Raw genomic sequence first — 17,051 nt, forward strand, 5'->3', positions numbered from 1 at the left:
CCATTTTGTTTTAATGTATGAAGTCAAGTGTGTTTTAAGAGTTGACAAACCCTTATAAACGCTTGAAATTATTTTACTACCGTTGTCTGAATTATATGCTTTTCCAAATAGCTCTGTCAGACATGTACTTGCCTTGGTTACATTTTTAACAGTCCTATTACCATACTTTCGCATCTGTAAATATCGGTAAAAGTTTTGTTTTTCTAGTAAGTGTTTCTCTTTAGGCATTTCAAAACTGAACAGCGTTCCTTCTTTCATTATATTGCAAATAGCTGTTATTCCTTTAGCTGTCCAATCCTTAAATCTAGCATCCAGTTTATTCGGTGTAAAATCCGAGTCATATGCACACCATTTAAGAATTGCAATGTCTCTCTCTAGTTTATATTCTTTTATAATAGTTATCCATATTTTAAGAGTCCATTTCACCCATGGGTTGTCAATATTAATTATGTAACTTTGTAGGTTGTTATCAGCCAAAATTGCCTGTATGGGGATGGAAAGTATCCTCTCCTCAATGTTTTTCCATTGAGCGCCATATGATGGGTTGCACCAGCATATCACGGCTCTCAACTGTGCTGCAAAATAATAATCTCTAAGAGGAGGTAGGCCCCATCCCCACTTTTCCTTGGCTAATTGCAAAGTTTTGAGACAAACTCTAGGCCTTTTACCTTGCCTTATATATCTTGATAGCATCTTGTTCCATTCATTGAATTGATTTTGGTTAATCTCTATTAGTGGGGTTAAAAGAGATATAGTAGTCTGGGCAGTATATTCACTTTAATAGATTCAATCCTAGAACTGAGATGAAGGAAAGGAATTTGGTTCCATCTTGTTATATCTTCCTCAATTTTTTTATATATAGGCTGATAACTGCATTCAGATAATTTTGCCAAATCTTTTGGTATAATGATGCCCAAATATTTGACGGACTCTGTTTGCCATGCCCAAGGATATCTACTTTCAATTTCTCTTGGTGGGTTATAGTTATATGAAAGTAGCTGGGTTTTATCTATGTTCATCTTGTATCCTGATATATGGCCATATTATTCAAAGGATTGCATCAATTTAGGTAAAGAGGATGTTGGTTGCCCTAGGTAGATCAGAATGTCATCCGCGTAACAGGCCAATTTATGCTCTGTCCCTTTAATAGTAATTCCCTTGATATCTTCATTTTGTCTAATGTATTGAACTAATGGTTCCAAATATAATGTGAAGAGTAGCGGTGACCATGCACAAACCTGTCTCGTGCCCCTTTCAAGGGTAAAACTATTAGATAAATATCCATTGATTTTAATCCTGGCAGTAGGATTGTCATATAGTGCCTATACAGTTTTAATAATTGTGTCATGTAGACCAAATCTATGTAAAACTCTGTAAAGAAAATTCCAATTAACTGAATCAAATGCCTTTTCAGCGTCCATGCTTATCACTATTTCTTAGCTCCATGTACCTATCCAGGAGTCTCTTAGAAGACCCTATCATATCTGCCTCCACCACCGTTGCTGGCAGCCCATTCCACACACTCACCACCCTGCATAAAAAAACTTACCCCTGACATCTCCTCTGTACCTCCTTCCAAGCACCTTAAAACTGTGCCCTCTCATGTTAGCCATAAACTTGTTTAACTTCATAAGAGGTGATAGTATTCAAGCCTTGCTACAACTGTCGAGTATCCTTCGTTGATTCAAGCTTAGTCCAGAATTGCCACTTTACCCGTGAGATGGCTTTCTGGAAATCCTACCTGGACCTCTTGTAACTCCTTTGGTCACCAAACTTGTATTCCTCTGATCTGGCCCTCAGCAGATCGAGGATCTGGTGATTCATCCAGGGTTTCTGGTTGGGGAAGACTGAATGATTTTATGGGAACACACTTGTCTACAACTGTTTTAATAAAATCACTCTGCTGGGTGTAAAGTACAGCCATGTGATTGGACTTTAATCCAAAGTGTGGGCATGGGATGGCATGGTAAGCGTTTTAGATGGTGGCATAATGGTGGTCAATTGTGTTGGCTACTCTGATTTTCTAAATTAATATTCAAGCACCATATCTTCTTACTTTACATATGGGAAAAATTACCAAACGCCAATTCTTGCATGGGAAGAACAATTGTATTAATGAGAAGTACAAATTATTCATTATCCTGTAGAACTTACTCATTACTCACAAAATCAAAGGTGAGGTTTTTGTGACACCAAGAATGAGGCAAAATCCTTGCAGTTACCTTTCTGTTTTAGATTATAGGCAATAAAATGAACATCTGATTACACCTAAGAGGGATCCAGTAATGTAAAAATATACTTACACATGCAGTGGAAAGGTTGTTGAGCATAATGGGTCTTCCACTTTTCTTTAGAGCATCTTAGAGCCAATATGATTCTGAAGACACGTAGTCCTCTTTTATTGTCATTTAGTAATGCATGCATTAAGAAATAATACATTATTTCCTCTGGTGTGATATCACAAAACACAGGACAAACCAAGACTGAAAAAACTGACAAAACCACATAATTATAACGTATAGTTACAAACAGTGTAACAATACCATAACTTGATGAAGAAGTCTGTGAGCACAGTAAAGTTCAAAGTTTCTCAAATGTCCCACATCTCATGCAGATGGAGAGAAGGAAGAAAAACTCTCCCTGCCATGCCGACCACAATCTGACTCTGAGTCATCCAAAAACTTCGAGCTCTGATCAGCTCTCCGACACCGAGTACTGAGCGCCATCTCTGTCTGAACGATTCAACTCCTTCTCGGTCGCCAAAAGCAGGTAAGGCCAGGAATTTTGAGGCCTACCCTCCGAAAGATTCCTGACCACACACTAACGACAGCAGCGAACAGGCGTTTCAGAAATTCCTCCAGATGTTCCTCTGTGCTTTCACGTCCATTCTCCATTAAATCAGAATTGTCCACAGCCCCTATTTAACAGATATCATATCACTGGAGAGCTGCGCAAACGCAGGTGCGCCGCCATCTTCTCCTCCTACCTGTTATCAGTTGCAAGAAAAAGTTTGTGAACCCTTTGCAATTAACCTGGTTTCTGCATTAATTACTCATAAAATGTGGTCTGATCTTAATTCATAATAATAAACAAACACAATCTGCGTAAAGTAATAATACAAACTTCTTGTTGATACTGAGTACACAATCTATCTGCATCTGGAATTTCCAGTTGGTGGACGATTTCCTTCCACGTCGCTCTGACGTATTGGGAAATCGTGTATGTGGCAAGTTACAAGTTACATTGCTTTCTGCTGGGTGAGTATTTTTTTAAGAGATCACCAGCTCTTAACCAGCATGGATGGTGGGAGCTGGCTGGATTCGAACTCGGGACTTCTTGCCCCGAAGTCCAGCGCTGATGCCACTACGCCACCAGCCATAGCTGGCTACAAAAGCTATTTGGAGTCAGGTGTTCCAGTCAATAAGATGATATTGGGGTGTAGAGGTGCCCTGCCCTATAAAAAAAGCCACACAAAGTCTGGTTATTGACAGAGCCTGTTTATGTGCACCATGCCTCGATCAAAACAACTTACAGAGGACCTTAGAAGAAGAATTGTAGTGATGCATGAAGCTGAAAAAGGCTACAAAAGCATTTCTAAAGACCTGAGTGTTCATCAGTCCACAGTAAGAGAAATTGTCTACAAATGGAGGAAACTCAGTACTGTTGCTACTCTCCCTAGGAATGGGCATCCTGCAAAGATCACACCAAGAGCACAACGTGCAATGCTGAAAGAGGTAAAAAAGAATCCAAGGGTAACAGCAAAAGACCTGCAGAAATCTCTAGAACTTGCTGAAGTCTCTGTTCATGTCCACTATGAGAAAACTGTTGAACAAGAATGGTGTTCATGGAAGGACACCATGGAGGAAACCACTGCTTTCCAAAAAAAAAACATTGCTGCACATCTCAAGTTTGTAAAAGATCACCTCGATGTTCCACAATGCTTCTGGGACAATGTTCTGTGACAGATGAGACAAAAGTTGAACTTTTTGGCAGAAATGCACACCATTATGTTTGGAGGGAAAAGGACACTGCACACCAACGCTGAAACCTCATCCCAGCTGTGAAGCATGGTGGAAGGAGCATCACGGTTTGGGGCTGCTTTGCTGCGTCAGGGCCTGGACAGCTTGCAATCGTTGAGGGAACTATGAATTCAAAATTGTATCAAGATACTTTACAAGAGAATATCAGGGTAAGGGTCCATCTCCTGAAGCTTAATAGATGTTGGATGATGCAACAAGACAGTAATCCGAAACACAAGAGTAAGTCAACAAAATAATGGTTTAAAAAGGAGAAAATTCGTGTTTTGGAATGGCCAAGTCAGAGTCCAGACCTTAACCCAATTGAGAAGCTGTGGCATGACCTGAAGAGGGCTGTTCATGCAAGGTATCTCAGAAATATTGGTGAACTGAAGTAGTTTTGGATGGAGGAATGGTCTAAAATTTGCCCTCGCCATTGTGCAAGTCTGATCAGCAGCTACTGGAAACATTTTGGTGGAGGTTATTGCTACTAAAGGGGGTTCTACCAGTTATTAAATATACGTAAGGGTTTACATACTTTTTCCAGCCCGGACTGTGAATGATTAAAAATATGTTAGATAAAGACATGTAAAGTACAATTGTTAGTTTCTGCAGATTGTGTTTGTCTATTATTGTAACTTAGATGAAGATCAGACCACATTTTATAAGTAATTAATGCAGAAAATCAGGTAACTGCAAAGGGTTCACAAACTTCTAGTTGCAACCTTAGGTTAAATTTACAGCACAAAACCAGAACAAACAGATCACAGCATTGTTTTAAGAAGTGGTTATATAAAGTCAGAATGCAGGGGTTAGTGGGGTGAGTTGAGTCAAAGTTCTGACCTTAATCCTATAGAAATGTTGTGGAAGGACCTGAAGCAAGCAGTTCATGCTAGGAAGCGTTCTAACATCCCAGAGCTGAAGCCATTTTTAAGGAGGAATGGTCTAAAATTCCTCCAAGCTGATGTGCAGGACTGACCAACAGTTATCAGAAACGCTTGGTTGAAGTTATTGCTGTAGAAGGGGGGTCACACCAGTTACTGAAAGCAAAGGTTCACATACTTTTTCCAACAAATACATGTAATATTGGATCATTTTTCTCAATAAATAAATGAACAAGTATAATGTTTTTCGTGTTATTTATTTAATTGGGTTCTCTTTACCTAGTTTTAGGACTTGCGTGAAGATCTAATCACATTTAGGTCATACTTATGCAAAAATGGAGAAAATTAAACGGGGTTGACAAACTTTCTAGCACCACTATATATCACTCTCTTTACTAATAGATCAGTACAAAGGAAATCTGAAATACAAGAAAGGGAGTAAAATCTGAATTCTGGAAGTGAGTGTTACAAGTTTGGAATAACTAATTAGTTGAATTTGGTGTTGAGTCTAGAATGCTATAATGTGACATAAGACATAGAAGCAGAATTAGGTCATTTGGCCCATCAAGTCTGATTCGCCATTCTATCACGGCTGATTTGTTATCCCTCTCAACACCATTCTCCTGTCTTCTACCCATAACCTTTGACACTCTTATTAATTGAGAACCAGTCAGCCTCCACTTCACATATACCCAGTAACTTGGCCCTAGAGCCGTCTGTGACAGTGAGTTCCAAAGATGGCGAAAGGAATTCCTCCTCGTCAGAAGTACTGTTTCTGGAATTTATGCTGCATTGCTTGAAACAATATAACAAGCTCAAAAAACTGAAAGCTCAAAGTGGGATGGACACTAGTGTCCTTGCAGATTGGTTGGTGGTGGTGTTCCTCAAAGTGGTCACCAGTCCGTGTTTGGTTTCCCCAGATCTCATGGGAGTCACCAAGTACAGCTGACTAAATTGGAAGAAATACAAGTAAATCACTGATTAAATTTTAAGAATATGGAAAGGGAGTAGGGAAAAAGCAAATATTGAATCATTTGTGGTTTCAGGAAAGTGTTGCAAGATGTTTACTGGATATTGGTGAAGACGGAAGAGCTGACTAGTGCATTGCTGAGAAGTTTGGAATATTGAAAGAGGAGGGAGGAGAAGATGATGGCGTGATGCAGCTGGCAGCGGCCGTTCTGGTGGTGATGTCTGTTACTTGTCAAGTAGGGTGCCGTGCACAATTCTGATTTGATGGAGATGGATGTGAATGCACGGAGGAACATTTGGTGAAACTTCTGAAATGCCTGCTTCCCTGCTGCTGCTACTGTGTGGTCCAGAATCTCCGGAGGAGAAGGCACCTAGTCTTCGGCTTTGCTTGTTGCTTGGTGACCGGGGCGGAGTCAAAGCGCTCGCAGAGGAGGGTGCTCAGAGAAGCTGTGTCGGAGGGGCTGATCAGAGGCTCGGAAGTTTTCGGACGGACTCAGAGTCCGCTGCAGTCGGGGGCTTCCAATGGTGCTGCATCAGCAAGTTGGCGGCGCTTGGAGATTCATGGCAGGGAGAGTTTCTCCCTTCTGCCGCCTGCATGAGATGATGATTCTTTCGGGACTTTGAGACTTTTTTTTACCGTGCCCATGGTCTGCTCTTTATCAAATTATGGTATTGCTTTGCACTGTTGTAACTATATGTTATAATTATGCGGTTTTGCCAGTTTTAGTCTTGGATTGTCCTGTGTTTTCTTGTGATATCATTCTGGAGGAACATTGTATCATTTTTTAATGCATGCATTTCTAAATGACAATAAACGAGGATTGAATGTCCTCATAATCTAATCTAATGTTTGGTGGTGATAATATGTAGAGATGTCAGAAATTATAGATGAAATAGACAACCTGCTATTGACAAAGTTGCTGAGTAAGACACCATCTCAACACAGCTGGCCCAGCAAATAGTTACTCTTGCTAGCTAAGGCAATATATCCCAGATCCAACTATATTAAATTCCTGTTTTTCCCCCTGTAAATCTGAGCATAGCAAGTGTAACAGCTTGTTCAGAGGCATGGTTTCATTTCAAAACACAAGTCTGTAGCTTTACAGAAGGGGTTTATTTGGAACCCATAGCAATTCCTTTGAGTAGAGTTTGCTATTGTTGGTTGATGCTATCTGGAGTGAATGGAGAAAGCTGGAGACTAGATCTGTAATGGTGTGAATTCAGAAAACTCTTTGACTGAGCTGCTAGATGTGTCATATTTATCTCAGTGATGGTGTCACACAACAAAAAGAAGTATGACATTTCACATTACAGTGTGAATGTAGGACCTTGTTCCTAGAAGCACTGCGTGGAAAATGCCCGTTGCTGCACTTCCTATTCTGGGAAGGTGCAACAACATGTAGAATAGTATTTTCCTCCATGTTGGTTCTTTGCAACTTTAGAAACTTGCAAACAATTTATTAGACTCTTCCACCATTGAAGGTGAAGATGTTCATGGAGTTGTCTCCTCTCATTAGCTGCTTAATTTGCAGAATACAGTGGATTTCGGTTAATTGAGGCAGCTGTTTATTTGGGATAACTCTTAAAGAACAAAAACATATCAAGGGAATAGCTGGGATTCCTTTTGTTTATTTGTGACACTATGCCGCTGTAAGAAAGGATTTGCTGATGTTGGAGGGGGTTCAAAGGAAGTTCATGAAAATGATTTCAGGATTGAAAGGCTTGCCATGTGGAGAGCATTTGATGGTCTGGGCCTGAACTCACTGGAATTTAGAAGAATGAGAGGGGACCTCATTGAAATCTGTCGAATGTTGAAAGGCCTCAATAGAGTAGATGTGGAGAGGATGTTTCCTATGGTGGGGGAGTCTAAGACCAGAGGACATAACCTCAGATTAGAGGGGAGTCCTTTTAGAACAGAGGTGTGGAGGAAATTTTTGAGCCAGAGAGTGGAAATTTCTTGCCACAGGCGGCTGCAGAGGCCAAGTCATTGGGTATTTTTTAGGCAGAGGTTGATAGATTCTTGATTAGTCAGGGCATGAAGGGATATGGGGAGAAAGCAGGAGATTGGGGCTGCGAGGGAAATGGATCAACCATGATGAAACAGCACCGCTGACTTAACGGGCCAAATGGCCTAATTCTGCTTCTATATCTTACTAGACAACCGGGTGACCCGTTGGGGCACCCTTTGAGAGGAAGGTAGTGCAGTCTGATGTGATGTGCTTTGGAAATTAAAGAAGAAAACTCAGTTTATTAAAGAAGAAAGACACGTAGCAAGACAAGTATAGCTGCTCCTCGTTTAACAAAGGACATTTTTGATGATAACATTTCTGGTTGATCAGCCACCCTTCAAGAATACTCTAATGTTTTCATTTCTTTTTCCCCGGCTTAAAGCCACACACAATTGACCATGCTGGAATACCGGTTTCTCCAGATAAATCAGCACATTCTCCATGGTTTGGCCTTGTGCCTAATGTATAGTCATAGCAAAGTATGACTGTATCGGGAACTGGCTCCGCTGAAGAGGGACATCTTCCCCTTCTGATAAATTGAGAGTAATTCTTGGGATCATGACAATGTCATTTTTGAACACACCAATGTTTATTTTGGCTACGATGAGATTGTTGTGCAGTTCTTCCACCATCATTCGCGTTCCATTGCAAAGCCTTGGTGGATCCAAGTTCCTCATTGAAGTGATGGGAGATCCCCTCTTCAATTCCAGTTTATGTGGTGGCAATCCAGAGAGTTCAACCGAATCGAGGAATTCTGTTGGAAAATGAGTGGCGTTAGCTCCTTCACTTACGGCATTGAAGGAGCAATATTCCTTCATGATTCCAGGATAGTGTCTAATGCATGTGAAGTTTATTTTTCGCATCATTTCATGGAGAGGAACCAAGATAGAATTCCCCGAGTACAGTTCTGCAGGGTTGTCGAATGTCGGGTAGATGAAATCAATGCATTCTTCCATAGTTTTTGCTGGCAGAATCATGTCTTCCAGTAATTCGATTTCATCGTTTTCATTTTTCTCAATCTTGTCTTCTCCAACATCCAATAACTCAGAATATCGTCCTTCTCACTCACTCAATCACATGTTTCTCTTCAATTGAAACTTGATGAAGCTTCTCCATAAGTAGGATTTTTTTATGCATGAATTCTCCACATCAGCATTATTTCCACGTTTCACAACTGCTAGAAGCTGACGGAAATCGCCGCATCAAATGGTTAAAATACCCCCGAAGGCCTTATTCTTGCCGCATACATCACGAAGAGTGCAGTCCACTGATTCAAAGCTCTCCCTCCTAATCATGGGGCACTCATCCCAGACAATAAGCTTCGCATTTTGGAGTGAATTTGCAGTATCGATGTTAAAAAGGGCATCTTCATTGACTTTGAGGGGTATTTTGAATCTTGAATGCGCTGTCCTACCACCAGGCATCAATGTTGCTGCAATACCTGATGATGCTACAGCAATAGCAACCCCTCCATCTCCCCTAACTTTAGCGAGGATCAAGTTGATGATAAATGTCTTGCCCGTCCTCCTGGTGCATAAAATCACTGAAGAGAGATTCCAAGCAGTTGCACACATATTCATATACTTCTCTTTGCTCATTATTCATTAGGGTACTCTTTGCCACATATTCTGGAGTTGATCTTTCCTTTTCTCCTCTGTCTCTTCCTGTCTCCTCCTTCTCTGCCTGTTTTTGTCATTCTGGAGACGCGCAGCCTTTTCATCCTTTGTCTCTTCATCTCTTCTACCATTTGTTCTTTCTCTCTGATCCTGGAGTCGTGCGGCCCTAGCCTCATCTGATTGTTGTTCTCTCCCTCTCCTTGCTGCTTCCCGACAACGTTTGGCGTCATCTCTTGAACATAATGTCCCCTTTCTCTTTCCATGCGGCATAATTAGGCTGTCCATTTTTTTTACTCTAATGCTTGATAGAAGATACGAAGCAGTAACACCAAAGCCTTCAGGATGCTGATTTTTCTTGATGATGTGGTTGGCATTCTCCTAAATGGACATGACAGCCCTGCCCTTTTCTTGCGGTTGGTGTCGCTGCTGTGAGCATCATGAGGCACTGCTGAGGCTGGCTGTGCGCATGTGTCGTGGTGTCGCGTTGCGGTTTCCATGGAAGGTGGAATCGGCTCTGTGAGCATCGTGAGGCGCTGCCGAAGCGGGCTGTGCGCATATGTCGTGGTGTCGCGTTGCGGTTTCCATGGAAGGTGGAATCGGCTCTGTGAGCATCGTGAGGCGCTGCCGAAGCGGGCTGTGCGCATATGTCGTGGTGTCGCGTTGCGGTTTCCATGGAAGGTGGAATCGGCTCTGTGAGCATCGTGAGGCGCTGCTGAAGCGGGCTGTGCGCATATGTCGTGGTGTCGCGTTGCGGTTTCCATTAAAGCTGGAATCGGCTCGGGTTGAGGAAAGTGGGGCCTGTTGATTGATGAGTGAGCAATTTTATACGAATATATAGCCTTGAACTTTGCATGCATTCTGTAAGTTAGTGCATTTTAAGTCGATTTAGTCAAAAAAAAGTGCCGCTATAATGCATCGTTTGGGCTAATTGGAGGCCACAAACAGAGCATGAGAATTTTAGTAGTATGTAGATGGTCTTAACTGGGAAAGGAGACTGTTGCTGAACAGTTTCTAACTAGTGTCAATCGCATGCACATCGTGTAGCTGTTAAGAAACTACACTGAGCTTAGAGCAAACAGTTTAAAAATATTGTCACTTGTGCATTTGTGTTCAAAAAGCAGTGACTTTTTTTTGTCACTGATAGTGAGTAATAAGCAGTAAGGCAGTAAGACAATTCAGATTTTCACAGTGGCTTCAAGCATTCAGGCTTGGAAATGCCAGAAGTGGCCAGGAGTGAAAATGAAATGATTTTACTAATTCATCAAGTTAGGAGCTGCTAAAAATTTGAAGGTATCAACAATCATCTTGAATGTTACAATGAAAATGAAGACTTAGGATGCAATCTTCAAAAGCATTGTATGAAGGCAGTCCATTATCTGCACTAGGTGTGCTAATTTTGTTCATTTATAGTCAATCAAAAGAGCATGACAGTGTACACTGGATGAATTCCTCCATCAATAACGATTAGGAACTCCTACACAGTTTTATAGAACTGAAGTAGTTTTGGTAGTGTTCTAATTTGTACTGAATTTCATTTAAATTCATAATTTTTTACTTAGTTAAACGGTAGTTTGTCATTTTTATACCTTTTTAACTATTTCCATGGAATATTGGATAATTGCGCCAAAATGTACTGGTCCTGCTCTGTACCAATTAATCAGAATCCATTGTATATAAAAATGATAGCACATAGGACGAATATAAAGTAGATTGCTTTTATTCCCTCCTATTAGATTATGATTTTAAAAATTTTTCCAGGTTTTTGTGCTTATTTGTCCACACATGTTGTGAATGATGTAAATGCACATATGAATTCTCTATAAAAGATTTAATTAAATGGTTTTCCAAGTTACTATGTGAATGTTACAGTCACATGTCTTTTAAAGTTCTGGACTTTGAGTATCTCGAATATATTTTTCATACTTTACTTTTCAGCTTGCCGGCATTGGTGAGGTTATTGGTTATATCTGTATCAAAATGGGCATGTATTATGAAACTTAACTACTGAAAGTTCATTTCGCTTTGAATCGACTTGAGTGTAGCCCATCTCTCCTGCCAAAATGTCAGAGAGTCAGAATATAATTGGTTATGCTAAAAAGGTTCATTTTCAAGAGGCAAATTTTAATCTTTTTATGCCAGAGAAGTCTCATGTTGTTCAGGCCGAACTGGAGAAACTGGGCCATATTCCATATAGTACAATCCATTTAGGAAGGGATCAGAAAACTGAGCAGGGTGTGGAAGCCTGTCAAAGTATTGAGCAGCAAGGTGTAAAATTGCAGTCTGAGTGGCAGATTTCAGGTGATGTGCTATCTTATAAAATCAGCAGTGCAACAAGTCATTCACCATTCTCAGAAGCTGGACAGCAAAGTCAGACATCATCAAAGGTTAAGAAATCAGTTGGTCTGCAAAAGACTAGCAACAATTTAACTGCCCTGGTCCTTTCATCTAGTGATCTGGTTGAAGTGGAGAGCTATCCTAAAGACAAACTTACTCTTGATTCTTTGCCGAATATTCTTAAACAGATTAAAAAGAAAAGAGCAATTTTGAAGCACAATAAAGGTGATAGTTCTCCACAACAAAGCCAATCCAACATGGCTTCCCGTGATGATGTAATTGGAGAAAAAAAGTCAACAGAAAGGAATCTGGAAGGTCTGGACACTGTGCGCAAACCTCTGGTCAGTTATGAATATGATCTTTCCTCTGGAGAGTCAAGTGCTGGATCTGAACGGGAAGGAAAAAGTAGTGAGGTTTTCCATAAAAAAGAGAGACATTTTTCTGAATCACCATGTCATTTAAGTAAATTTGATTCTGATTCTGAATCAGAATCTGATTATGATGTTGAGGAAGTTCCTTTTCCATGTGCAGAAGATCAATCTGTCCTTGAGAAAAAACGGAGAACTCCAATTCTGCAAAACATCAGGGATTTTCTTGGTTATTTTCCAGTGGTACTCCCACACTGTTGTTCACTTTGTGACAAAACAATTGATACTCTGCAGGTGAGTTACTGGGTAAGATCTTTTTCTTGCTTCTGACATCACCTACACCTCTTGAGATTATAAAATTACAACTCAAAGTTATAAATTTATTTTATGATTTAGGTGAAATGTCTAAATATTGTTTGCAAAATATTTTAATTAAATGTACTTCTTGTTAAGTTTTATACCTACAACTTATGAATAATAACTTTTTGATGTGTTGAGGCTACATTTTCAAATATGTCCAAGTGGGTAAACAAAAATAAATAACCTTAAGTTTGTGGTGTGTAATAAAAATAGTAAGTTTTGATGTTAAGTTACCGCAATTAAAAAAAAACTTCAGTGATACTGACTTTTAAACTATGATAGCCTCTAATTGTTTGCCTTTGATCAGTTAGTGCAATGCACACTTGTTTGCTGCGTTTTAGTTTATTGCTCATGAATAAGATTCTACTTCATATGATCTTGGCTCTGTATAAAAACAGAAACTGATGAAAAACAGCATCAGTGTGGGGAGAAACAGATTCAGCATTTCAGGTAAAGAACCCTTTATCAGAATTGTAAAAGTGCGAAGACAAACATGTTAACTTGCTGAGAAGTGGAAGGGTATAGGGAATAGAAGGAATGAATGTCTATAATTGGGTTCAGACCAAAGTTGTGAACGTTGTTTCTATTTAATGTACATAATTCTGATTTGCTAAGGCTAATATATTTGATAATTATACCTTTTATTATTAAAACAATCTAATCTTTTCTTATTATACAGGATTGGAATCAGCATACGAATGATCCATTACACAAACTACGTTGCCTGTTACTTCAGAGAGTGTATGTAATTTGCAAACAAATATTGTGCTGATTATATACTTGTTCTCACCAATATGTTTTTTTTTATATTTTGAGGTATGAGGCAGGAGGATATTTACATATGGGTTTCATTTTCTGATCTAGTGTCTTTGGATTTTGGGAAATAATTGGACTTCTGAGGTTCAAATTCAGTACAGGCAACTCCCATGTTGCTGCATTTTGGTTAATGGAAATTTGCTCTTACAGAGTTCACAAAGAGTACTTAAACATTTGAGATGTGGAAAAAAATCACTCTCACAGAATTTGTGTGGGGAAGTATAAGTAAATGAATAAATCAATTTTTTCTTTCAACACACAGTTGTTAACACTTGCGCATATTTTGAAGCCTCACAATGCAGAAAATTGCATTTGTAGACCATTTTCTAGGAATGCAGCCCCAGCCCTTATAAAGCAGGGTCTGACTGTTGCTCAAATGCTAATTTTTTTTTGTTAAATCCATACATTTATCTTCTGGTTTTTGGGTACAGATTGTATATTAAATTTACTGCCCTAATTTGGTGTATGATGTTGAGGTTACCTCAAGTTACTTTGAGCATTGAAATATTGTGGGAGATCGTTCAATACCTGTGGAAGGCATTGACTAAATAAATAAAGGGCAAAATGTTGGAATTGGTTGGATGTTAAGTTTGTAAAACTGAATGGAAGGCACTAATTACTAAAGTTCCTGATGTGCTAATATTCAAAAAAAGTTATAAGATTTTCTTTTGAAAAATAAGACAAAAATCCTCTCTTAAATTTGACAGTGGTGTTCTATAGGTCTCAAGAGCAGGCAGTTGAGGAATATAGTGTAACTTATTACTATCCTGTCAAAGAATGCTATTGATACACCAGGATTTCTGATGAGTTATGTACAAGATGCATTCCTTTCAAATAATGTGGGCTTATTCGTGGTAATTGATCTACCATTTGTATGAATTATTTTGTGCTTACTGTGCTGGGTTATTATTCAGGTAGGCTCAGTGAAAAAGTAAGTTGGTTACGCTGAGAAGGCAAATTTGGTTTTCTGATTTATGTGAGGCTTTAGCGGATGCTTGCTTTCTGTGGAAAATAATCGAAAAATGCATGTTTTAAATGGAGAATTATTTGACATTTAGGTGACCATTTATTTAATATCTATAGTACACCATGACATTGCTTACAAGTTAATATTATCCAAATTTATTTCTAGCTACCCAGATTGGGATCCTGGAGAATTACCAGCTGCAAAGTAAGTGCAGCTACATTGAGACTTTGTGAGTAGAGATGTTCCTCACTTGTCTAAAGGGTTTGGTAGATAAAGTGCTAGAATTTTAATTCAAGTCTATGAATTCTGATGCTCTTGCACCAATAAATTTTGGTTTTGGCAAGAGCTTTGTGTTTAGTAGTGGAGGCCTTCTCTTGATCAGTTGCTTATGGATCAGCGTTATCAGGCACAGATGGTCTCTTGTTGGGCTATTAGGGTTTATTGTCTTTCACACAAAGAAATGAGTAATACTGTTGGACTAATGAAATTTTGTACTTGAGTTAGTCTCCACTGAGTTATATTTCTTTCACATCCAGGAATCTTAATAGGATCTGAGCATAGGAGACAGATCTGATGATCAACCCATGGTGGACAAAAGAAAACTTTCATGGCATTCTTGTGCTGGATATTGACTGATTATAGTTGTACAATGCTTAATTCACTGGTAGCAAATGGAGAATTAAATGTGGCATAGTTCTATTCTATTAACTAGTCTGTAATTACTCATCAGATCAGGTAGTATTTGCTGAGCAAGAAACACAGTTGTTGCCATAAATTTGTGAGTTTGTCAGAATTGGAAAATCAAATGGTTTTAAGCAATTACAGTACAACTTCTGGGAAAGTGGTATGCAGCAGAGCAAGTGGAAGTAAGGACAAAACTAAAGCTGTGTTTTTGTTTTATACTTCCTCCCCTTCCAGCCTCTACATCCTCAGACTTTGCTGTATGGCACTTGTGATTGAATCTGTTTTCTGTTTCTGATAGAAGATTGCAAACTTCTCCACAAATGCTGCCAGATCTCCTGCCTGACTTTTTGTTTATACTTGAGATTTCTGGTACCTAGAATATTTTGCATTTTTTCTCATCAAAAGATGATGTCTCAGATGTAGTAGTTTCTTTCATATAGATCTCTTACATTAAATAATATTAAATATTAATAATGTAATTATTACAGTGATTAATAATCACTATCATTGTTCAATCAGTCCTTTTAATTTGGAAGTAAGTTGAAATCAAGGCAATTAAGTTACAATGAAAGCTAAAGACAAGAAATTTTGCAACTCAGGCAAATTAAATTTTAGCTAAATTTTTAATGAATGTAACATAGTAGTTTTTGCCACCAGTGATCTAAATAATTAGACCGAAGTTAGTACTTAATTTAAAAATAATATGTAATTTGTTTTGTAAATTTATGCTAATGCTCTTTATAATTTATGTATGATACTCAGTTACTAAATTTTATTAAAATATATTTTTGTGGTTGCATGTAGGAAAAATCCCTTTGACAAAGGCAAGATTTCAACTGACGAACTCAAAAATAAGGTGAAGATGAAAACAAATGCAGGTAAAATTGAACTAAATTATACTTCTGATGATGAACCCTTGCAGTTTTATTTTTAATACATAACATTTTATTTTTATTTTATCGATTATTCAGCATATCCTTCAACTCCTCTTACCTCTCACCTTGCACGATAGTTTGTTCTTTGACTTGATTTTGGTAGGTATCTTAAGTTTTAGTATTTTCTTTTGTTCTTCTCTCATCAGTTTAGCACTTCCTCTTAGAAGTTTCTGGAAGCAGCATACCTTTATTTATATGGTACTTTGTCTAACGAACAGAGAGAACAGACTACCTTGCTTCTCAAGCCTTTCCCGTTTGGCAATACCGTATGCTTCAGATCCCTTTATATTTCTGGTTAACAGAAATCTATGTTTCAGATTTAGCATTAAATGTTATCTTCTGTCAGTTATGGAGAAGGGTTCTAGACTACCACTACTTTTTTAGTGTGTAGGAGTGTTACCTAATTTAAGAACCTGGGCTTTAGTTTTTTTTGATTATGCCGTTATATCCAGATTTATTAAGAAAGTATTCAATTGAGCAGTATAGCACAGGACGGGCCCTTTGCTCCACAATATTGTGCTGAAGTGATTAAACAAATGACTCTTAATTAACAAATCCCTCTCCCCACTTAGTGACCATATCTCTCCTTTCTCTGTGTATTCGTGTGTCTATCTTAAGAGTCTCTTAAACATTGCTATGCTATCCACCAGTACCACTATGCCTGGCAATGTATTCCAGGCTCTACCACTTGCCACATTAAACAAAATACTTGCCTCACACATATCCTTTGTACTTTCCCCCTCTCTTAAATACATACCCTCTAGTACTAGATATTTCAGTCTTGGGAAAAAGACACTGGCTGTCTATTTATACCTCATATAATTTAATAAGCTTCTGACAGGTCTCCCTACAGCCTCTCGCTTTAGAAAAACAGCCCCAGCTTGTCCAACCTCACCTCATAGCATATGTCCTTCAAGCCAAGCAGCATCCTGGTAAACCTCTTCTGCTCCCACATTCTTCCTGTAATGAAGCAACTACGATTGAACTCAGTAACTTAAATGAGGCCTAACCAGACTTTTATAGCTTTGTAACATAACTTCTTGGCTCTCAAACTTCAATGCCTCAACTAATGAAGACAAGCATGCCATTTGCC

At 38.8% G+C, this 17,051-nt stretch overlaps 1 protein-coding gene across 1 annotated transcript in view; it reads left to right on the plus strand.

Moving 5' to 3' along the window:
• The first annotated feature begins 10,146 nt into the window (after positions 1-10,146).
• LOC134349911 (uncharacterized) overlaps positions 10,147-17,051 on the plus strand; it is a 48,662-nt gene continuing 41,757 nt past the window's right edge. Inside the window, exons 1-4 of the mRNA XM_063054871.1 lie at positions 10,147-12,490; positions 13,236-13,297; positions 14,505-14,543; positions 15,828-15,901. Coding sequence (XP_062910941.1) covers positions 11,555-12,490; positions 13,236-13,297; positions 14,505-14,543; positions 15,828-15,901 — 1,111 coding nt within the window. The 5' untranslated portion in view covers positions 10,147-11,554. The remainder of the gene's footprint in view (positions 12,491-13,235; positions 13,298-14,504; positions 14,544-15,827; positions 15,902-17,051) is intronic.

The sequence above is a fragment of the Mobula hypostoma genome, chromosome 7 (genome assembly GCF_963921235.1).
Source record: "Mobula hypostoma chromosome 7, sMobHyp1.1, whole genome shotgun sequence".
NCBI lineage: Eukaryota > Metazoa > Chordata > Chondrichthyes > Myliobatiformes > Myliobatidae > Mobula > Mobula hypostoma.